The sequence below is a fragment of the Mus musculus genome, chromosome 12 (genome assembly GCF_000001635.26).
Source record: "Mus musculus strain C57BL/6J chromosome 12, GRCm38.p6 C57BL/6J".
NCBI lineage: Eukaryota > Metazoa > Chordata > Mammalia > Rodentia > Muridae > Mus > Mus musculus.
Window position 1 is genome coordinate 91508210 of NC_000078.6, and position 24219 is coordinate 91532428.

The 24219-nt window shown below is 41.6% G+C and overlaps 1 protein-coding gene across 2 annotated transcripts in view; it reads left to right on the forward strand.

Moving 5' to 3' along the window:
• Positions 1-24219, forward strand: part of Tshr (thyroid stimulating hormone receptor) — a 139517-nt gene that overhangs the window by 107217 nt on the left and 8081 nt on the right. Inside the window, exons 7-9 of one of the 2 annotated variants that reach the window (NM_001113404.1) lie at positions 3717-3785; positions 11059-11136; positions 13771-14332. In NM_001113404.1, the coding sequence (NP_001106875.1) occupies positions 3717-3785; positions 11059-11136; positions 13771-13816 (193 nt within the window). In that variant the 3' untranslated portion in view covers positions 13817-14332. Of the gene's footprint in view, positions 1-3716; positions 3786-11058; positions 11137-13770; positions 14333-24219 lie in introns of those variants that run through there. The other variant, NM_011648.5, reaches the window with a different exon arrangement.

The following is a 24219-nucleotide window of genomic DNA, read 5'->3' on the forward strand; positions in this document are numbered from 1 at the left end:
TCAGATGTAGGCTGGAGGCTTTGTGACACAGCATCCTACATACAAATATCCCAAATCTACAGAGCAGGGGTTCTCAACCTGTGGGTCGCAACCCTTTGGGGGGTCAAGTGACTCTTTCATAGGAGCTGCATATCAGATATTTACATTACAATTCATAACAGTAGCAAAACTACAGTTATGAAGTAGCAACAAAAAATAATTTTATGGTTGGGGTCACCACAAAATGAGGAAAACTGTATTAAAGAGTCACAGCAATAGAAAGGTTGAGAACCACCGCTGTAGAGGAAAAAGTTCCACAGAGTAAATGTGACTGTCACAGAGTCCCTGAATATAGAGTAGTACCACTAAGGGCTTTTCATAGTCCCCAAGCACACTTTCACCCAGAAATCAGAAACTATGACAGAGCTCCTATGACTGCTTGTTCAATAGAAATTAGCAATAGAGTTCATGACCTTCTCTTTGGATGTTCAAAAGTAGATACTGTGGGATGTATAGTACTGTGTAAGTACAGAACTTGCCTAGCATGCATGGAGCCGTGGGTTCCATCCCCACTACCCTATAAATGGGGCATAGTAGCACAGGCCTGTAATCTCAGCACTTGGGAGGTAGAGACAGGAGGTTCTGAGGTTCAAGCTCAACCTTGGCTTTATGACAACTTCCAGACTCAGTTTCAAAACCTAGAAAGCAATCTAAGTAGATACAAAATCAGGGAGAGTCATAAAATATTCTAATGGAGAAGATCTAATGGGAATATAAAAGATAAGCTAACTCTTCAAGCTGGCAGAAATCTCTTCTCTCATTGTGATAGTCACAAGGTGGATTCAGGGCCACCTCTGCAGACCCCTTCTCTCTAGTTTCCATAGCACCACCCCCACTCAAGACTAGAAGGGTTTTGTTTTGTTTACCTATATGGTCACCGGGATTCTCTACCTCTGGCCACACTACAGCCTAGAGTTCTTTGCTGGATACAAATTGGATTGACTTAGTTCCCAGCCAAATTGACCCAAGCCTCCACTCAGTTTTTCCCAGGGACCTCCTTTCCAAGCCACTGCTTAGGTATCCATTTGGGTCATGTGAACCATAGCTCTTCTTCCCCAGTGGAGCAGGTCACATATGGTTTTCCAGACACAGGTGGACCTCTTGGGCAAGGGCAAGTGGTTGCAACTCAGCCACCTTTCCTTTTAGCAAGAGTGGGCTCTCAGCCTGCTCAGTCCCTAAGTTCAAGGCCATGCATGTCCCCTGTAAAGGTTTCCTGCATTAAGTAGCATTCGTCCCAAGTTAGTCCCTCCATCCTCAGCTTCTTTGCAGAATGTTAGCTTCCCCTTGTTAATACTTTTGCCCAGGATCTCCATTCCCTTTCAAAAGAAAGTTGTCCTACGCCTCCTTTGGGGAACAGTGGTGGGATCCTCAATGTAGAGGTGAGAATGGCATGAGTTTGTCAACTGTCTTTCCAGGTGATTTTTTTTTAAATTATAGTCTTATAAAAGCCCTTTCTTTCTTGAAGATTAATGAAGCTCAAAATGCTAAACATTCAAGGAAAACACCCAACCGCAGAGTTCACGTCTGTGTCCCCACTTCTTTAATTTCTCTGCCATTTACAACCTTCAAGACCTGCTTGTCCATGAAGTTTTTAGTGTCTAAAATATAAATCAAACCAAGAACGTGTGTGTGTGTGTGTGTGTGTGTGTATGTGTGTGTGTGTGTGTGTGTGTATTTGTACTCTTTAGCGTAGGTGTATGCATGCAGGTTTGTGTATGTACTTGTGGAGGCTTATAGGTAGATATTTTTTTTTTTCTCAATTATTCTCCACTTGTATTTTTGGGGACAGGGTCTTTGGCTGAACCTGAAGCACATCGATTTGGCTAGGCTAGATGCTCAATGAGCTTCAAGTACCCGCCTGTGTCCACCCCATGCTCAGGATGAGAGTTCCAGGCATGCATATGCTACTCTGCTTGACTTCTTAAGCGGGTCTTAGGGATCCAAATGTCAGGTCTTCATGCTTACATGGCTGGCATTTACTACATGACCCATCTCTCAAGCCCATCAAGGAAAAAGTTGGAGGAAATAAAAATGTGTTAATTTTTTCACATATTTGCAAAAGAGTTGCATTTCTGGAAAAGTGAATTTATTCACTGGTATTTTTCCCTGTCTGTGTCTAAGTCCCTGGAAAACAGATTGCAATCCATACCCATGGTTCTTTAGAAATTAGAACTAAATTCGGGCATTTTAAAGACAAAACAAAAGATGCACAAACAACAACAAAACCAACAGATTATTTCTCAATTTCTTACAATTATCTAGAATAAATTCGAATTTTAGAATTGTCCTTCAACATTGTCTTCTTTTAAGCATTCATCATTATTAGCTATAGTGCCTCTGTCTCCTTAGCAACTTGTAATGAAGTAATAGCATCATTATTTCTAGAGATTAAATAAACAGGATGAAAGAGGATGTGACAGTCTCAGGATCACCCAGGTATTACGTGGCAGAACTAGGCCTGATTGCAAACTTGGAGACTCCTCTGTAGTTACTGGTTTATCGAGTGCACATGTCATAGATTACATTATTACTGAAGTTCTCCCACGCCTGTCCCAAGGAATTCCTTAGGAGGAAATGCCTGTTGCTCTGGTCATGGCTGTTGTCTCTTTATGTCAAAGGCCACCAATAACCACATATCTTAGAGTTCCAAACACTGGGGTCCCTTCTCCTGCAGAGGTGCATGGTTTTGATAGGTGAGAAGAATTGTATTTGGGGTCAAGGATCCTGATCCCTAATAAGTTTAGACTAACAAGTTCTTGGCGAGTCACTTCCAAGTCTCAGTAACTTTACTAGGAAACGCAGGTGGTAGCATTTCAGGCTGGCTCCTGGGAATCTAGGTAGAAAAAAATTAATTAGCTGCAGATGCATTGCCTGTTAAAAATGTTCAAAAATTATCACAAAAGGGCATTATCTATCTGCCTTCTTAGATTCTTCTATGAGGCTCAATTCTACCTGTAACCCTTAAGCTTTTGGCTTATGATAAACTCTGAGGATAAGTAGAATTTTTTTTTGAAAGAAGGTAAAATAACATTTTAAGTTAAAAAAAAAATCTATACATTCAGATGAATTTCTCCTCAAGTGGTCATCTCTAAAAACTGCTGTCATGCCTCCAGTGTTGACATGAGCTTAACTTTCACCTGAAGCCCTCTTCCCTTTAATATGCCCTCACTGAAAAAAAAATCCTAGGCACTAGAGAGATGGCTCAGCAGTTAACAGTGCTTACTGATCTTGCAGAAGACCTGAGTTTACATCAATAATAATAATAATAATAATAATAATAATAATAATAACTGTATAAAATCCTTGCAAACCAGCGTTCTTCTAAGTCTGCTATTGAGGAAAAGCTGACTTACTGGCACCCGGGACTGGAGACTGGAGCTTCAAACTGGGAAACATCTTATGTTCTAAACAAGGCATACGCTACAGTTTTCTTAAGGGATGCATATGAATGACATGAGAAATTTTATGCACATTTTTGATACTAAAGAGATGAAACTCAGCAATTAAAACAGAAAAAAAAATGAGCAACACATATGCCACGGGCGATCTGCTTTACTTATTTATTCAGGTCTGGGAGTTCAGTGACCCAGGGTCTTACATATGCTAGGCAAGTACTCTACCATTGAACTACGTGGTCATTGTTTTGTTTTTCTCTCTCTCTCTCCTCTTGATTTTAGGAAACTGTACAACAATGGATTTACTTCAGTCCAAGGACATGCTTTCAATGGAACAAAGCTGGATGCTGTGTAAGTTTAGGGTAACCATGGTAACTGGGTAACTGCCACCATCCCCCACATCTCACTCCCAGGACTATCCAGAGGGTCTCAGTTCTGTTGGGATCTATTTTAAGTATCTCAGGCCTTGAAAATAATGATGAAGGAACTTGACAAGGGCCATCTGGTGTGGATACTTAATGTCGGCCCCAGTCCTGTACCCCAAAGCTCTCATCTTCAATAAAATGGAGATGTACATCACCACCATGAGTTATCTTACAGGGGTGTGTGTGTGTGTGTGTGTGTGTGTGTGTGTGTGTGTGTGTGAATGTTCATCTGCTAGTACATGAAGGGAAAGCGTATCTTTACACCAAAGGTGTTTTCACAAAGTGATGCAATCTGTTTTGACATGTTTTTTCTTTTCTAAAGGTAAATGATACCCAAATGATCAAACCAAACAGACTTACATTTTATTTGTCTTACAATTTTTTTTTTCAAAGTAGTGTCTTGCTATGTAACCCTGGCAGTCATGGAACTAGCTATGTAGACAAGGCTGGCCTTGAACTTACAAAGATCTGCTTGCCTCTGCCTCCTGAATGATGCCATTAAAGCTATGCATCTCTTGCATTGCAACCCTTCTTATTTCTTTAGCAGCTATATATTTTTAAATTCAAAATTATCTGGTATTCCCTCCCAAACTTAACTGCTCATTTCTTACAGTGATGTGTTAATTACGGCCTCCTATGCTTCTATACCCTTCCTTCCTTCCTTCCTTAAAACATTCCTTATGTAGTTGCCGACTGTAAAGCCGGAGAAGCCTTATGAGTCTAAATGTGTTGTGTACTACTTTGCTTCTCAAACACTACTAGGCATGCAAGCCATCAAGGGAACTTGTGCAATGCAGATGCTGATTCTGTCGACTTGAGCTGGGCTCTAGAAGCCTGCATTTCTAACACACCCTTTCACGATGCTGATGCTGTAGCCCATGGACTGACTTTTAAAATAACTATGCAACTAAACACAGAGGGGCTGGGTAGAAAAGAACACCCGTGCAGAGTAACTGCTTTGGGTTGATATTCTGGTTAGATACTGGCTTCTGGAATGGTTCCATTTTAATATGAGTTCTGGATTTCTTATAGTTAGGCAAGGTTCTCTACACCTTGTTGAAGTGGAGTCTAGCTCCTGGCCATGCTTTTGGGCTTCCTTCCAGTCTCTATGAGAGAAAGGGTTAGAATATCATTCACTTGGGTATTTGGTAAAACAAGAGTTGTTATGGTTTGACTTTATTCATTTCTTTAAATATATAATTACAGGAGAAGCCTTGTAAGACGCCACAGGATACACACATTCTTGCACTTAAAATTTACAGAACTGGAAAGCCCGATTGCACTAATTCTGCGCAGCCCTTCATTTACTTCTCAGTATAGCGAGTGGGGGCCTACAGTGCACAAAACACTGTGCTAGCCACTACCAAAGCAAAGAGGAGCAGGAAGTTGCTTCCTGCTCACAATAAAAATCACATTCTTGTGGAGTCAATATAAACCCAGCTACACCAACGATTAAAGTGCATTAGAAATAAATTTATCCAATTCAAAATATGCATCCACTAGAAAATATACAAGTGCAAAATAGGCAAAGATGTTGGTCTCCTTCCCTGGAGAAATCAGCATGATTTGATCTAAATTTATCCCATGGTATTTAAAGATCAGCATTTAATATTGTGAAACACCACAAAATATTTTCTCCTTTGATTTGAAAGCCGTCACTCCAAGCTAGCTGGCCCACAAGCTTCAAATCTTCAACTTAATATCTCTACCTCCCAGAATAGGGATGCTGGGGCTACATATGTGCCTCCTCTACTCCAGGCCTTTATCTGGGTTCCAGGAATCAAACCCCAGTATTCACGCTTGCATGCAATGTGCTCTTAGCCCTGGCCATCTCTCTAGACCCTCGCATAATATTTTGTAACATAGCTCAGTATTTACTGGGTTTTCAAACTAAGAAAAACGTATTAGTCCTCTATAATAATTACCCAAACACGGTTCAAAGATTGTAAATAGCATAACCTCTCTAGAACTGTCTTTAGATCTCTCTAGGTTCTGGCTGAAATAGATTGTTATCCAAAACAGCAATCATCCACCTCATACCAAATGCACTTCAATGATCGGGTCTGATCTCAATTACACCCATTGTTTTAGCGTGACTGAGTAACATTATCACAGCCAAGTTGGATGAATCCCACACTGAGGACAAGCTCTGAAGCCACAGCGGCAGTTCCCCCCTTGGTTAGAAATCGGGGAAAATCATGACAAGTGGGGGATAACTCCTCTCCCTGTGGTTTCACAGAGAGCCAAGAACACGGCCATTACTCAGACAACAGATCACCTAATCTGAGTATCCTTGCTCAAAGAGCAGTGGAACTGCTGTCAGTCATAAGCTGGGGCACTTGTTCATTCACTGGATCTCTCCGTTCTCTCGGGATACAGTCTTCTAGAGCTGGGTTGCTTCTCCCACAGTGCCTGAGTCTCTGAGATGAATTTTCTCTTGTTGAATTCTAGTTGTTTAGCTTCTATCTAGAAGTAAACATTTGGACCAAAAATAAATTACTTAATACAACTCGGCTGTGTGAAGGACTTACCCAGACAATAATGGTTATTGAGCAGAGAAGTCAACACAAATAATGTGCTAATTAGCATCACACATTAGCTGATGGGAAGCAATTCTCCACAGCCTGGAGCCACTGGGAAAAGATGACGGGAGAGAAGATTATAGGCTTAAAGTAGACTGCCATTTCTCACGGGATAAGTATTTGAACAGCTTGTAGGATATGCTCCAAGGTTGGCTGTCCCCTCTGCCTCCTGCAGTTTTGAACACTTTCTCACCTGTCAACTGTTGATAAACAAGTGACCCAGTCTCTGAAAGCAGCAAGATTTCCACAGAGCAATCCAGCTTCACTTTAGACTAATGGAAGGGCTCGGTGCTAGATCCCTATCATTTTCCGACTAACAAGAGCCATGCAGAAAACAAAAACAAACCGACACACGGTTCTCCACAGACACACTCCCCTGTGAGTGTCAAACTATAACCAGGTGCCAACCCTAGTTTCCCCTAAAGGAATTACAAAGGAATGAGCCGAAACTCTATATTGGAACTGAAATGGATCCTTAAACTCCCCCAGAAAACACAGTCCAGGAAGAACAGCAAATGTCCTCACCACAGTATATCTCACTCCTCTCTTTGATACTGAACTCTCGCGCTGCTGAATAAAACCTGTCCTATCTGTGAATTATCCAGAAACAAGACTTTCATTTCTCATCGAACAAGTCTTTACTGATTGGCTGCTGTGTGTCGAGACTAAATCCAGGGGCGGAGAGATGACTTGGTGGTTAAGTGCACCAACTGCTCTTACAGAGGACCTAGGGTCATCTACACAGCAGCTCACGGCTGTCTGTGATGCCATTTCCAGGGATCTGAACCCTTCTTCTGACCTCCGTAGGCACTGGATGCACATGACACAAAGACACACATGCAGGGAAAGCATTCAAATGCATAAAATAAATAAGTCTCAAAAAAAGAAAGGTTTAAAAAGTGAGTCCAAGAGAACCTGAACACACACACTCTCACACACACACACACCATAATGCTGTCAATTGGACAATTTTCCCCAACTCATTGCTATCTTCATTTGTCCCACTTCTCCCCTAGCTGTGAGATACATCATTTTCCGTCAAAGTAGATATTCTCAAGTATTGAAATGTGGAAAAATTGACAACTGTTTTGTAGGAGAGGCTTAATTTCTTCACCAGGTTCTCAAAGAGGCAGAATCCACCCAAATAATGAAGTCGCTAAGCAGGCAGGGTTAGCAGCATCTGTTTTACTTTTGAAGGAACTATGAAGGCTTTCCTAGGAGCCCTTCCTATCATGTTATCCATCCTGACTCTAGGAAATCTCTCCTCCCATCACTTCTGACAAGTCCTTCTCACCTCGTGAACCTTCTTTCTGTTCATCTTCCATTATCAGCCTCACATAAAATAGTCACTGTCTGGAATAGGCTCGCATCTGGCTGACCAAGCTTTGTGACTGACTTACCTAAGCCAATGGGTACGGCACTGGATGGGGATTAAGTTATGATCAAGAAACCAGTTTAAAGAGACTGGCGTTCCCAGAAAATAGCATGTGTTCAATGAGCTTAATGAAAGCACTTTCTTCCTGTATGCTAAAACTTCTGTGTCTGTAGTTCCTTCTGTGTCTGTAGTTCCTTACCCTTAGTTTCTGGTAGAAGCTGCAAAGAGAAGTCAGAACCCAAGAGTCAAAGCTAAAAGAGGTTTCCCTGAAAACTACCAGATTCTTAGAATGTGGAAGAGGATGACAGGTCCAAGGTCAGCCAGGGCTTCATAGTAAGACCCTGTTGCAGAAAAACCAACAGACTGTACATGGAAGCAAGACAAGGTCATTTCTAAGCACCTTATCATCTTCTGAGGCTAAGTATCCAAATAACCATCCTGTCTTTTGAGAACAGGCCCTTCCTCAGGCCGGTTCATCTCCGTTCACATTGGCTGTACCTCCCGCCACATTCTTTCTCCCATTCTGGACTCTGGCTGCCTTTTTCAGTTTGAAGTCTTCTGCAACATTTCTGGTAAACTGCAGCGCTTATCAAGAAGTCTCCTTGTCCTCAGGGGTATATTAAGTATCAGATGAGAACACTACAAAATTGGACAAGTGATAATTTCATTTTACAATAATTAATTTCTGGTGATTAGAGCGAGCAGATACTTCCTCTCAATTATTGGAGATGAAGATCAGGAAAGAGAAGTTAGCAGAGCTTACTTGATTTTGTGCAGCCTGGGAACAAAGTGTGATTGGCAGCTACACTAGCCCAAAGATCCAGAAAGACTTACAAGCTGGTGTGGTCACTATGCCCGACATGGTTGTCACATTACAAAATTGTGTTCATAAGAGCCTATATCCAGTTGGGATCCCCCCCCCAAGGTGGGTCTAACCCACTCCAGCTACAACCAAACGAAAGGTCTTCATAGACCTTAATGAGTCTGTGAACATGAGAGTCCTGTGACTCAAGCTAATTATGACATTAACCCACTAAGATCATGTACATAGGCTGCTCTGGCATCTCACTCAGGTATCTGAACATACAGAAGACTGGTCTCCTCCACATGAAATGTAGCAGCTTGCTCTGCTGGAGACAATATCTGGAAAGCCTCCCCAAAAGGGGCCCAGCCACAGTTAAAAGAAGAAAAAAGAAAACAGCAGCCTCCTCTGCCTCATGCTTCTACCATAGGGAGCCATGGTATCATAGACACAATGGAACCAACTCATCTCCATGGCTGTGAACAGAACTAATCAATTTCTCTTTTATACTGATTGTATCCATCATTTTGTTATAACAGAGAGCTACCTACTGCACTCTGGAAGTGTGTGCTCAGCCACTACTTAAAGAGGCCATGTGTGAACCTTTCTTTGTAAATGAGCTACCTCAGCATTTACAGTCATCAGGAAGGTCCATTTTCCAAAACCCACCACATCATACACTAAGTCTTCTTTCAATTATCATTAATTTTTTTCTTTAAACAGTCATATGTAACCCCCTCGAACCCCGAGTGTATCAATGTCACTATCTTGAAGGAAACTTATATTTATTTGGTTGTTTGCTCACTCTTAATCTCCACTCAGTATTTCTGGAGCACCAAACTTAGCAGTGGGTGTAGGGCAATGGATAGGGCATAGAGCTTTCCATTCTGATTTTAAAAGGCACAGTATTCAAGTAAGAAAATCAATTAGGTAATTACAGATTCTGATAAGGTCAGGAGGAAATAGTATTGGGCAAACTAGTGCTACTTTAAATGAATAGTCCTTGACCTCTATTTAAAAAAAAATAATTGAAAGAGTCTAAACTGTATTCACATTTGTGAAACCTCATTGTTTGTAATCCTGATACTTAACTCTGTTTAATGCCTTAGCATGCCCAAAAGAGGGGAGGGCGATAAAACTCTTCACTGCTGGTGGTTGACTGTTCTATTCTTACCCACACTCACCAGCACACACACACACCTGGATCCAATTAAATAGAGGGAACTTTCTCTATGAAGGCTCTGGAGAAAAAGTTTTAACTGAAAGTCTTCAATTACTCTACTATTATTAGTCATCTTCCTTAAGAACTTGCATCCTGTAGTGCAAAGCTTGCTGCTATACTAACGACGCCATTATCTATAATTAAGCAGACCTCCCAAGGGTCTTTACTGTATTTGTTTTGCATCAAGCCAGAGTCATTCGCTAGCGTTTAAATTGCCTATACTGTGCTGCGAGTCAATGTAAGTGTGTAAATTGGGGTCGTTTATAATAAAGATGTATGTACTTCGTTTCATTTTAGATAATTTTATTCTCTAAAAAAGCTATGGGGAAGGGAAGGGCCAATTTTAAAATCCTTGGGTGCTTTTGTTCATTGGGAGGAAATTTTATTTCAAACACACATTGTGACTTAAATTGCATAAGAAATATTCTTCTTTCAAATAGCCAGTGTGCTGTACAAGAGAAAGGATCGACATACACATCACTTTTCAGGAAAGATGCTCACTGTAATTTTATTTACATAAGTATCCCTATGCCAGAACTGGTATTGTTGGATAAAATGCATGCCGTTTAACTAAATTTGAATTTCAAATAAGCAACAGCTAATTTTGGTAGGAAACTTTGTGCTTGAAAATTATTCACTATTTATCTGTAAATTGAATTAAAGTAGCATCATGCATTTTAATTTGCTAAATCTGGCAACTCTGCTCAAAGAAAAGAACCATCCCTACCGCCCACCACCACCCTTACCATCTCCACCCCAGCTCTTAGTTAAAGTCTAGCTTCAGAGATAGATGGGGATAATAGTCAATCTTAAGAAGCAAAATCTGAGTCAGGGTAGAGAAAACAATTGCCAGGAAATAGGAAATCTAGCCAGCTTTGATAAAATGTGGATATGCAAATTAGACCCGAAACATAGTTCATTTTCAAAGATTCCTGTCACAATGAAACTTTGCCTTCCCGACACATGGAACGGTGCTTAAGCCAGGAGAGTGCAAGGTATCGTCAAAATTAATGTGACCTTGGTTACATCTTATCTTGATATTTATTCTAATGTTATGTGACAGCTTAAGTTTGTCTAACTCATTTTCTCTCTCTCTCTCTCTCTCTCTCTCTCTCTCTCTCTCTCTCTCTCTCTCCCTCTCTCTCTCTCTCTCTCTCTCTCTCTCTCTCTCTCTCTCTCTCTCTCTCTCTCTCTCTTTCTCTCACCTATTCTGTCTAGTTACCTAAACAAGAATAAATACCTGACAGCTATAGACAACGATGCCTTTGGAGGAGTATACAGTGGACCAACTTTGCTGTGAGTAAGACAAATCAATGGCTAGTAGCTTTTTATTATTTTTCTGAAATGAAAGAGGTGTGAAGAGAGGTGATGCCATTACCTCTCTTAGCATTTCTACACAATGACCTTGAAGGCCACTCTTGTAAAAGAAAACATATACATAGGGGGCTGGCTTACAGTTCAAAGGTTTAGTCTGTTATCATCATGACAGGAAGCGTGTGTGTGTGTGTGTGTGTGTGTGTGTGTGTGTGTGTGTGTGTGTACCGAGTTCAAATGAATAGGAATGGGAGGAGTCTGGGAATTAGCATTGGTTTTGGTATGTGTCAATAGGAAGCCAGATGCTAGAGGAAGGGGAAATAAGGGAGTGACTCTTCCTGGCAGACAGAAAGTCTTTCACGGATTCCTGAGGAAGTATTCACCAGCAATCCTATAGTCCAGTGTGGGCTGAACCAAGACTGTCATTTCTAGACCTAACAGTAACAATCCAGGAGTGGTTCCATGCAGACCTGTCACCCAGCATTGAGAGAGGCGAGGACAAAAGGATTGATAGGTTATTTCTCCTCCTCCAGGGAGGTGAGCCAATTCAAACCAGATTAGAATATATTAAAGGCAGGTTTATTGGGAAGCTGTTCTCGGGCAAGTTAGCTGGCCCTAAGGACCAGGGAAGTCACCATGGGGAAAGGGGGAGATGGGAGGCAAAAGAAAGAGAGAAAGGGCAAGCTCAAAGAGAGAAGGACAAGAGAAGAGAGAGAGCAAAATGTCTGGATTATATAGGGAGAAGTCTCTGGGGGAAGGACAGCCAAGCGCCTGGGCTGGAAAGTTCAGAATTGGGGGCAGGGTATGCCAGGTAGGGACTGAGGGATGCTGGGAGAACCTGGAGGCCAGGTCTGCTTTGATATGTAAATGCACCTCAGTCCCTTGTCCCAGATCCAAAATCAAACAAGGACCACAGGGGCTTGCTTACTGGTTTTGAGTCTAAATGGGGAAAAAAAAAGCATGAGCTCCAAATTCTGGGAGAGACCCTGCCTCAAAGCAACAAGGCAGCGCGAGGGAAAGGAAGCCGCCTGATGCCCTCTTCTGGTCTCTGAGTACAGAGCTACACGTACCCATATGTACCATACACATAAACACACATGTACCCAACACAAGCCACACTTATACAAATATACACACATGCACATACCTACGCAAAGTAAAAAGATAAATTAGGGGTAGAGAGATGGCTCAGCAGTTACGATCACTTGTTGCTAGGACCTAGGTTCAGTTCTCAGTACCTATCTAGAACTCGGTCAGCACCGAACTGATAGCTTCTTGACTTATGAAGGTACAAGGCACACATATGCTCTACATACATAGATGCAGGCAAAATGCCCATAAACATAGAACAAAATAAATAAATCTTATTTTAAATTTCCAATTAAAATAATAGTACTGAACGGGAAAAAAAATGAAATAAAAGGAGGACATGGCTACTCCTAAGTATGAAGATTTTTATTATGGATATAAGGGAGAAGCAGGCAGAGGGAAGAGTCCAGGCTAAACGCGACCAGCAGACTATGTGCACCATGAGAGGAGAGAGAGAGGGAGAGGGAGAGAAGAGCCACCAGCCAAGAGAGGCAGGCAACGAGAGCGTAGTAGGCAACATGGCCCCGGGAGGGAGAGGTTTAGGGTAGTGGGCAGGGTGAGGAGTGATGTGTTTTATAAAACTCTGTATGATGCAGCAGGACGGGTGCCTTAGGGGCCTATAACAAAGCACACACACACCCCCATCCCACCCCAGGTATCAGCCATAAGATGGGTCTAACATAATTTTGTGGGGGACCTAGAGAGGATTCTGGGTAAGGAAGTAGAGGCAGAGAAAGAAAGGAAACAGAGAAGACAGAGAGACGGACGGAGACACAGAGAGAGCAGCAGGGAACACCTGAGGAGGGGGGGAAGGAGAGGGGAGGAAAAAAGAGGAGAGGGGAGGGAAGGGGAGGCCCAGTTGCTAGGTAACTGTTGGGCAGAACCTAGAGGAAATGCTAACAAGGAGTCCTGGGAGGAGCCACTGTTACTGAGTGGTCCTGGGAGGAGCCTCAGGTCCTGGGTTCAAAAGCTAACAAGTACCAATCATTATATTAACAAAAATTTAATTAAATCAAATAAAATATAGGCGGACAGTTAAAGAAATCGCCAGCACTTGGAAGTTCAGTAAGAGAAAAAACAAAAAACAAAAACAAAAAACAGTATCATTTCTCAAATGAGAAGCATAGAAGTTCATAAATTGTGTATGCATGACCTGTAATGTCTCTGTAATTTTTCTCTTGAACCTGTTGTATCAAATTTTTCATTTTTCTTTCCCACAGTCTTCCCCTAATTAGATTTGACGGTCCCACAGGAAAGGGACTGTGCCCTGTAGTTTCATAACGCCCTCACCACAACAGAAATTAGCAAATACCCAGTGAACGGCTGATGCACTATAATTGAGTGTCAAATAGCTGTCCATGGCTTGGTTGCCATTTGGTCTACAAGCTAAACCTGGAAAATCCAAAGAAAGGGGGATTTTATATTATGTGTGTTTCTGCCTCATGTGGTATCTTGGTAAAGGAATAGTTTTCTCTCAACAGTCAACAAAATATCATCAAACCTGCCTATGTACCATCTTTTCTCAAGGTCATTTCTCAAAGAAGAATTTGATTTCCACCAGGCACAAATCTAGGACACCATCTATTCTGCCGTCCTTATGCCCCACCCCACCCCCAAGAAGGCCTTTTAATTTAGTTTGGGAATTTGATAATATTTTTATTGATTAAATTTTGTCATGAAGATACTCAATCTTCCCTTTCCATTTTTATATTTTCTATTCTTTGACTGCCTTCTTTCCTTCCCCCTTTATTTTGAAAGAGGAGCTCTTTGTGTTTATAACAGCAAAGAACACAATATGTGGAAATGTAATGCTCTCTGTAACAATCAGGACTCTCCAGATTCTAAATTATGTAACTCACCTTAACAGTACTTAGCGTACTCATGATAATTACCATAATAGTCCCGATTTCTATTATAAGTACCTCTTAAGAAGAGACAATCTTTGTGTTTATATCCTTGAGTTTGTATTACATGTAGCAACAAAAATAAGCATTTGTTGCTGTCAACTGTTTTCAAGTTCAGCATTTGAAAAACCCCAGGCATGGTGCTGCCAACTCTCTTGGTTTAAATAAAGTAAGTCTTTGTTTTCTTTGGTGCTTTTTGTGGTTACCACAAGGTCATAGTCTTAGCAGAAATCTCATGGTAAAGTTCTTTCTAGCATCCTGATGCATCTTTGATTTTTTTTTTAAATGATTTACTTTTTATGTACAAGGGTATTTTTGCCTGCATGTATGTCTCTGTGTGAGGGGGCCAGATCCCCTGGAACTAGAGTTACGGACAGTTGTGAGCTGCCTTGTGAGTGCTGGGTAATGAAAAAGTAGCCAATGCTCTTAACCACTGAGCCATCTCGCCACCCCTGGTGGTCTCATTTTTTTTCTATTCCTATTAACAATACATGAGAACTTCATGCCAGCCAACTTTCTTTTTCTTTCTTATTGATGTGTATTTGTGTGAGAATGTGTGTGTACTGCTGGAAACTGAACCCAGGGCTTGCATACATTAGGCAAACATTGTAAGCTCTGAGCTACATCCCAAGCTCTTAGTTTTTAGAGACACAGTTTTGAAACAGCTCCTGCTGTTAGCTCCCAAGTAACTTCCAGCATTCACTACCCCACCTAGCTTTTCTATTCATCTGTTTGATTCTAGTCATTACAGGACGTGTAAACGGTATCTTATTGTGGTCTCGGTTTGTGGTTCCCTGAAATTAGTGATGCTAATCATCGTTTAATATCCTTACTCACATTTTTATATTTTTCTCTTGAAAAGGGTCTGTTCAAATCTTGTGTCCCTTTTTCTGTTGGGTTGTCTGTCTTCTTTTATTGAGTTGTGATCCTGGGTAACATTTTGGTCCTAAAGGAAGTCAGTTTTAGCTCTAACCACCACCCTCTGCCAAAGAACTTTATGCTCTCTTGTTCTCTTCGATTCCTGAGGAGAGCCAGCCTATGCAAGACTGGTCAGGGTAGAGCTCATTCGTTCACTTCTATCTTGGGTATTTTGTCAAATGCCTGCTGAACTCCATAGAAGCTATAATGAAGAGACAACCACTCTCCTCTTAGATAGGCTAAGACGAAATGTAAGAGAAGTGTAAATAAGTGGCTATTTACACTTAATGTAAGAAGAGCCTTAAGAGGTCTATAGAAAAACAAAATACTAGTTCTAGTTACTAGGGTTTAACAGAGACCTTATTAAAGGACCTGTGGGGGTGGGGAGAGGTAGGTGAGAAAGACTACAAGAAAATATAAGCCACATTCAAAGCACAGACTTTAAAAGACTCCTCAGAATCATCTCGTGGAGAAAATGATCAGATGAGGAAGAAGGCCCCCTGCAGGGCGGCTGTGAAGATAGTAGTAGTAGCCAAAGAACTCTTTACAGGATGTGGCCCTCTTCAACTCCCCATGTGCCTTCTTTACCTTTAACCCTGGCTTTACCACATCCTGGGTACTTGGTGACAGCTCTTCTGTATCTCCTAGCTGCTTATAAGGAAGGAATCATAGGTCCCTCAAAGGAGACAAGAATCTAGCTCGGAAACCCATGTCCACATGGACCCTGTCTTTCTTGCTGGGTTGCTCAGAGGAACTCCTGTAGCAGTCATCTTGGAGGAGGGAATGTCCTAGGGATTCAACCAGAAGACTAATCTGATAGGCTGCTCTACTTACTGACTGCGAAATCATTGCAAACCAAAGGCAAGCAGATGTGTTGCAGTGCCTGGCTCAGGAGCCACGTTGCTGAGGCACCAGCCCAAGTGCCTCATGCTTCTAAAGACACTGCCCCACCTTCGAGGTCACAGCAAAGACACTAAAATGCTATGACTTAAATGCTGTGATTTAAAATAGTATTTTTTTCCTATGCCGGTGGCTACAGTAGTGAGAGACCTAATTAATAAATGAGGCTCTGCAGTGGGGGAAACCCAAGTATCTGTAGTTGGCATCTATAATGGCAGCATTACTATAATGCATCTATAATGGCATCATTTGCAGAGTGTACCCTAACTAGTGAGGCATCGTTTGCAGAGCGAATCCTAACTGGTAGGCTTCCTTTTGGAGGAAGAGAGGTGACAGAGTAAATGGGGAGATCCTCAGAGTCAGACACATACTAGTTTCTTCTTTAATCAACTAAAAATACAGCCATTATCATCCTTCAAAGGAATTGTTTTTTATTTTAAATAAAGAAAAAAATTACTAAAATCCTAGGAACCACTGCCCTGGATTTATTCATTCAGAATATATGCTTTTATATCTATGCTAAATGCTCTCGAATAATGTTTCACCTCCTAGAAAATAATCCAAAAATCCATAAGTTCCTCTTGTAGAACAATTTTACCACAGTTAATTGTGCAAATCAAGCGTGGCTTTGTGTTTGTCTTTTACCATGATACAAACAATGGAACATAGGAAATTATGCTGCGTGAACCCCAGGAAACAACACTGATGAAGTGTCCTCAACTCGAAGATGTCACATAAATTCATAGTTTATTAGCTAGTCCATATGTGTTAACCAATGTCCCTCCACAGTGATGAACCTGAAGAGCAAACAGTACAGTTGTTTCTTCCCTTTCTCTATTTCATGTCTGTACATACATACAAATAAATCTACTTTTAATGAATGCCTATGAGACTCTGCTAAACATGCCTACACAAATTTTATCTTGTACTGTTGACTTAAAAAAATTATGGCCTCTCCATTGCTATTCCTCTCATAAGTTTTGATGGTTTTATTCATATTGATGCAATTACTTATGATTAAAGGAGTTGATGATGCATAGGACAATGTTGTAAAGGTTAAAAAAAAAAACCTAGTGTGTTATGTTCTACAGCAACTTTTACTTAATGATGCTATAATTAGCTAGACAATCCCAGCAGTGAGCAGCTAACTGATGGAGGAGTTGGTCCATCTGAGATCATCTTGTGTTTCAACAAATAAGCCACAAACATCAGCACAACATGGTATGCAGAGTTATGTCCACGGTTTGTCCCGTGCAAACATGAGTGAATACAGACTTTTTTGTGTCTCTCTTAGAGTTCTTTTCTTACAATAGTGGAAGGAAAATGGAACTCTGTGCTGTCACATGGGCACGCTGTCTCTGGCAGGACCTAGAAATCCATCGTGTTCATTAAATTCTGACTGGGAGTCCCTTTGTTCTCATCTGCTTATGGTAGAGAGTGCCTCTTGCTAGATTCCTGTTTGGGAGCATTTTTCATTGTAGAATCCATAATGCAACAGGCAACTCCATGAGCTCTCATAACACAACACAATGAACCTGTAGACTTTAACTGTCTACTGAATTTCTGATTGTAGTTAAGAAATTACACAAGGAAAATCCTGGTTGCAAAGTGGCCTAATTTAAAAAAAAAAAATGGAATAAATAAGAAAAGATACAGCTTCAAGGACCTTAAAATGACCCTAAGTTTTTCAGTTTAGGAATTTTCTTCAGGGAATTCTTTCTCCATCAGCAGCATAGCTGGGAGACTGTCTGGTCTAGCCCAGCATTTGGCAGCATTTATCTACAGTGCCCAGTTCAATATGCTCAGTAACTGGTGGCTAAAATTAAAAGATGATAAGTTGAGCCTCCAGTCATATTTCCTCTTCCTTCTCAGATGAAAGATGATGAAAGAGGAGAAAGGAGAATTTCAGGTATATAAATCTACAAGGGCAAAGGAGCCAGTGTCTGGCAAATCCCGAATAAGAAAGGTAAGAGGAGAGGGAAAGTGAGACAGATAACTCACAGGAGCCGACACTCAGAGGTATTGTGCTCAGCACAGAACCTTTGTGGCACAGGATTTAGAGGGGATGTGTATGGCCTGTGTCAAGAGAGAAACATGGAAGAAAAAGAGAAAGGACTGGCTGAATGTGTCTCTCTGGAGACATGGGCCTGCTGTGTTAGTTACCTTCCCTGGCAAGCATCTTACAGGAGAAAGGGTCTGTTTGTGACTTTAGCTCACAGTCCAAGGTGACACAGTCCATCACGTCAGGGCAAGCCTGGTAGCAAGCTAGTCCCCTGCATCTTTAGTCAGGAAGCAGACAGATGAATGTATGTGCTAAACTAGCTATCTCCTTTTTATTTAGTCCAGGATCCCGTCCCACGGGATGGTAGGCTTTCTCACTTCTTTTTAAAGGGGGTATTTCTTACTTCACTTAACCCGATCTCAGTAATTCCTCACAGGCATGCCAAGAGACTCATCTCCTCTGTTATTTTAGATTCTGTCATGTTGACAGGCCATATCAACCATCATACACTCTAACCCATTCATGCAAAATGCTAGCATCGAAATACCTCCCTACTAAGAGCTCAGGGATTTCAAGTTTCCTTTGTGAAGAAGTATTTTTTTTTAAAAAGATACCATAGCTGACATTTCATTAGCACAATACTTTTATCAATTCTTTGAGAAATCCCCACATATGTAAATATATTTTGATCATATTCATTCCTCATGTCTCCCTCTCCCTCTTCCCAGAAACGCTCCCCTCTCCCTCCCTCTCCCTCCCTCCCCCTTTCCCTCCACCTCTTCCTTTGTTTTTTAAAATAACCCAATGAGTCCAATTTGTGCTGCCAAAATACTCTCAAGTGTGAGCAGTTTTCTGGAGTGGGGGAGATCTACCAGAGGCCACACCCTTAAAGAGACCCACTCTCCCTCTCCAAAAGCCAGGCAGTGTCAGTGTCATCAGTTGGGGTAGGGACTCATGGGCCCCTCTCCCCTCCATGATGGAATGTAACCTGACATTTTGAAGTCCCATAACAATAACGGTCACCTTTCTTCACAATTGCCCTGAAACAAAATCAGCCAGTGGCAACGCTCACTCTTGAGTGTTAATGAATAACTGGAGGGGGGGGGGTCACCAGGCAAAGAATACTTGTTAACATGAGAGATAAAAACCCTGGTAAGGAAATGGAAAAGTGAGCCTGAAGATTCAGACATTGCAGAGGTCGGCAAGGAACTTTCACAAAGCAATAATCAGCGACCTGATAAATCTAAGACATTTCATCCCCACGACTATAACAGTAAAGACAGATAGTATTTATTGAGGCCACACAGCCAGCTGCTGCTAAGTTGACTATTGGTAAATGGAGAAGGCAGGATTCAGACGTGAATTTCAAACTCATCCACTATATTTGTTTCTTTGCCTTGATAAATCCAGCATGGTTATATCCAGACTCGTGAACATTGCACTGGGCTTCCCTGTATAGCCTGTTACCAGAGGAACAAAAGAAAAACAAAACAAAAAAAAAAGGTTCAAAAATGTTCTCTTGCACTTGGCAAACCATATTCAGAGCCTTCGGTCTAAGCATCAAAAATACTGCTCTAAACAGGACAGAGTACCATACCTCATGAGGCAAAGGTTAAAAAATCCAGTACAAGAAATACACAACACAGTGAAGGAAGTCTACCAGGAGACTAAAGAGCAATAGGAGAAAAATTACAACAAAAGATAAGTACAAAAGATCAAGATGTGTCTGAGGAATGCAAGAGGTTCTTTTTCCACTTCCTGGGGATTCCAGAGAGGAGAAAGAGGAAGTATGAAAAACGAGTCACCTCAAGAATGACACCAGCAAACTTCCCAGAGATGAGACAGATCCTAAAGATCCAGACTGAACAGGCAGGAAACCCCTGTGCCCAGGACAAAAACCGATCCAAGATCCGCAGTGTGGCACCCCTTCATGAAATCTCACACTGGGGATGAAGAGAAGGTTCCAGAGGGTTTCCGAGGCCAGCTGTAAAGTAAGCTTGAGTTTAGTCACCAGTATGGTTACACAGGCAAGTACACACATGCAAGCGTACACGCATAAGAGGAGAGACAGAGAGACAGACACACAGACACGGACAGACACACAGAGAGAGTTAAAGCAACTCCAAATAACAGGAACTTGAGTGGCATCCTATTTATGAAAAGCAAAAGCAGATAATGTAATATAAATGAACAAATAATTTAAATCTTGAAAGAGAATTGACATTTTTAAATAAAGATTGGCAACCCAAAATACTCTGGCCAGGCAAAGCACTAATGGACGGTAAGAACTGATATGCTAGCACGCTGAAAATCTTCCTACGTGACCTTTCTAGGAATTTGTAGTCTAACTGAGATGATGGAGATGATCAAGATAAACGATGCAGAATTTAGGGACAGACTCCCTATGGAGGGATGGAAGAATGGTCTTCCAAGCTTAAATTTCCTTGAAGGAACCATGGCTTTCGTGCTGTTGGTGTAATATGATGGGATTAGGTTTTAGGCAGAACATCCTATTCTAAGCGTTAAAGTGGGATTGTTACATTTCTGGGAGACCTTCATTGCGTTTTTGCAAAGCTCAGCTGAAATGTAATTGAGACGTAAGCTGTGGCCGTAGGAAGAACCACCGGAATGCATGTGGACACGTGAGTAACTGAGCTGGTATCTGATGGCCAGGGGGAGCACAATTTTATTTTACTATAGAGATTTACGGCATAAATGTAGACCAAGGGCAAAGAAGACCCCATGAAAGAACACTGAAGCTTCAACCCTGGAAGCTGGTACACAAAAGGCAGGAAAGGTTTTGTTTGTGTTGATACCAGTAGGAATAAAAGGAAGATTCATTCCGGTAGTACTATGTCAAGTGGAGATACAGGGCAATGTCACCTGCAAACTAGAAAGGAGATGCTATTTCAGATAACACTTGGGATGTCTGTTTAGAACTTGAGATCTCTGCAAAACAAGGGTCAACTGAAAATACAGATAAGGAAAACAGCAACCAAACCCACAGCAGCTCTTGCTATTTGACCCTATGAGTTTGAGGAGATATGGAACTCACCACTTCAGGAGAGACACACCAGGACACCTTAAGCACAGTATATACAACATACTTGATGCTCAGAGCTGCATCAAGAGGTCTTACTGCCCTGAGACCAAAGTTGGAGAGGTAGTGAAGGACCAGCTCTTCGAGGCCTTGGAGGACAAGACATAACGAGTAGCCAGGACCCTGGGAAGTTAAACAGGAGAGTAACATTCACTCGTTCTCAAGATTGTTCTAGGTGGCATTGAAAACCATATCAGAAGGAAAAAGAATAAAACGTGAAAGCTATTGCAGCACAGGATGGTGGTAGCTGGAGTTAGAAGCCAACTGTGATGATGCACACATAGCTGTTGATATCTGAGAGGAATTGATTCTATGACCCAATACGAATATCAAAATTCAGACTGATAAAGTCCCTTATATAAAATGGCATTTATTTGCACATAGCCCAGGTATATCACATAGCCTGTGAACCTTAAACCATCTCTAAATTGTTTATGATACTTAATGCAAAGCAAATGCTATGCTAGCGTCACATTATTTTATTGGGGGAGTAGTGATGAGAAAAACTGTATATATTCAGTGCAGATGAAACTTATCTTCTTAAATTTTCCCAGCGTGCCACTGGCTGAATCCATAGATTTAGAATCCACGGGTCCAGATTACTGAATGTGCAGGGACTTGAGATCTTCTGAAGTTTAATCCACAGCACTTTGCCATCTTAAATGTTGAAGATCAACATGCTGAAAATACTCTAAGTTTGAGCAACTGAGCTATAGGGGTACTGATTACTATGACAGGAAAAAGTGGGGAGGCCAAGGTGGGGGAGAGAAAGAGGGTTGGCAGTGGGTGGCCACAAACTACTGCCACCCCTCAGTTTGGGCTCTGTTAAGCTGGAAATGTCTGTGAGGTGTGCAGGTAGGGATGTCACATGGGCACACAGACAAGCTAAGTTCCAGGCTGCAGCTGTATTGACTGACCCTTTGCTTTGAGCTTGAGTTCAGATAAACTCTTAAGTTGGAGAAGGAAGGAAATGAGGATCTCCTGAGCTCTACTAAATCTCAAACACCTTCATGTCATAGATGTTTCTAAGGTGTGCACTCATGTTCCAACACTGACTTTGGCCATGCCTGCTGTCTTAGAGTTACTACATGCTATGATAAAACACCATAACCAAAAACAAGTTTGAGAGAAAAGGATGTGTTTAGCTTTGCTTCCACATCACTGTTCAACACTGAGGGAAGTCAGGACAGGAACACACACAGGGCTGGAACCTGGAGGCTGGAGCTGATGCAGAGGCCATGGCAGGGGTACTGCTTGCTGGCTTGCTCCTCGTGGCTTACTCAGCCTGCTTTCTCATAGAACCCAGGACCACCCACCCAGGGATGGCACCACCCACAGTGCAAAACAAAATTATAGAAACAACAAAATAAAATCACACATACACGTCTCAATGGTTTGAGCAAGTGTACAATTTTTATGTTGGTCCAGGGCCACATTCATATAGTGCGCCAGTCTCCCTTCTCTGGATGAGAGCAAAGCAGAAATGAGCTAAAAGAATCCATCCTCCCTCAGTGTCACAGACAGACAGATAGATGCTCCACACGGTAGAAATGCCTAAGATGCTTCAAGAGAAATTGGAGTTGAAAGACGTCCTGATCTTGAAAGACTGCATGTTCGGGGTTTAAGGGGGAGGAAGTGAGGGGCATCCAAAGGACAGGAGAGGCTGCACTTCACAGCTGTGCTAAAGACTCCCTCTCCTCCCTCTGTTCTCTCCCCAGCTGCAAAGTTATTTATGCCAATTTCACAAACATCTCTCTCTAGTGTTAATCACCTGGAGAGCATTTCAATGGCAAGAGCCAAGGTCCACTCTTGTTAATAGTCGGGATTGGAAAACACAGAACTGTAGATTTGCTTAAAACTATAAAACAAACCAAAACAACTAATGTGACACCTTCTCTCACAAGAAGCAAGAATAATATAATATCTATGGTGAAAGCAAGGGTAGTGTATGAGCTTTATATTTGTTTTTGTTTTGTTTTGTTTTGTTTTGTTTTGTTTTTAAAGAACTGTATCAAGTTCTGGCAACCTTGACAATTTAATCGCAAATTAAATCCAATTGTAATGGGAGAAGTTGCCAACATTAGATTTCACTTGCTAAGCAGACGCTACTAATTATGTTTTTCTTTTTTCTTTTTGGTTCTTAAATAGTTTTTATTTGCTGCGATTATAATATAGTTACATCGGTTCCCCCATCCCTTTATGCCCTGCAAACCCTCCATATGCTCTTCCTTGCTCTCTTTCAAATTCATGGCCTCTGTTTTGCAGTAAGTGTCGTTACAGGCATATACGCACATGTATATACACATATTTCTAAATACATACACATAACCTGGCTCAGTCTGTATAATGTTTCTCATATACATTTTTATACCTGACCGTTTGAGATTAGATAACTAGGTGGTGTGCTCATCTTCCCTGGGGAAGACTATTTCTTCCACTCTCAGCATTTCTGAGTTGCCTGGAGTTCTTGGTGTAGGACTGAGGCCTTGTGGTGCCTTTCCCTGTAAAATCTACTTTAGCATGTCTGTTGATGCTGTCCTCCATCTGCCCATGCTTAGGCAGTCTCGGTGGTGGGACTTTATGGGTGTGTCCTAGAAGAAGTAAACTTACTGTTCCTCTGGTTTACAATTGTTCTGGCCCCTCTTCTGCAATGACCCTTGGGTTTAGGAATTGTTTTATAGATGAAGCCATTGAGACTGGATTCCGGTCCTCTGTATTTTGACGGGTTGTGGTTTTACGTACTGGGTTCCATCTCTTGCAAAGAGCGGTTCCTCTAATAAGGGGTGGGAACTACACTTATCTATGGGCATAAGACAAATATTTAAATGTAGTTAGGAATATGCTTGCTTAGTAAAGTGAAATTGTTAGTTCTCCTCCAAGGTCCATTACATCACTAGCCTGCTTGCTGGCTAGGTTTCCAGTAGCAAACATGGTTTCCCTCTAGTTAAGACGGTCTTAAGTTCAATTAGAGATCTATTGGTTATCACCTGGGTATGTGGGCAGTGCTTCATGTAGCTCAGGCTAGTTTAAACTCACTGTTAGCTAAGGATGAGGGTCTTGTACTCCTGAGACTCCTGGCACTACCTCCTGAGTGCTAAGATTATGGGCATATGCCACCATGCCAGGCTTACTTTTTTTTCTTTTTTTAGACA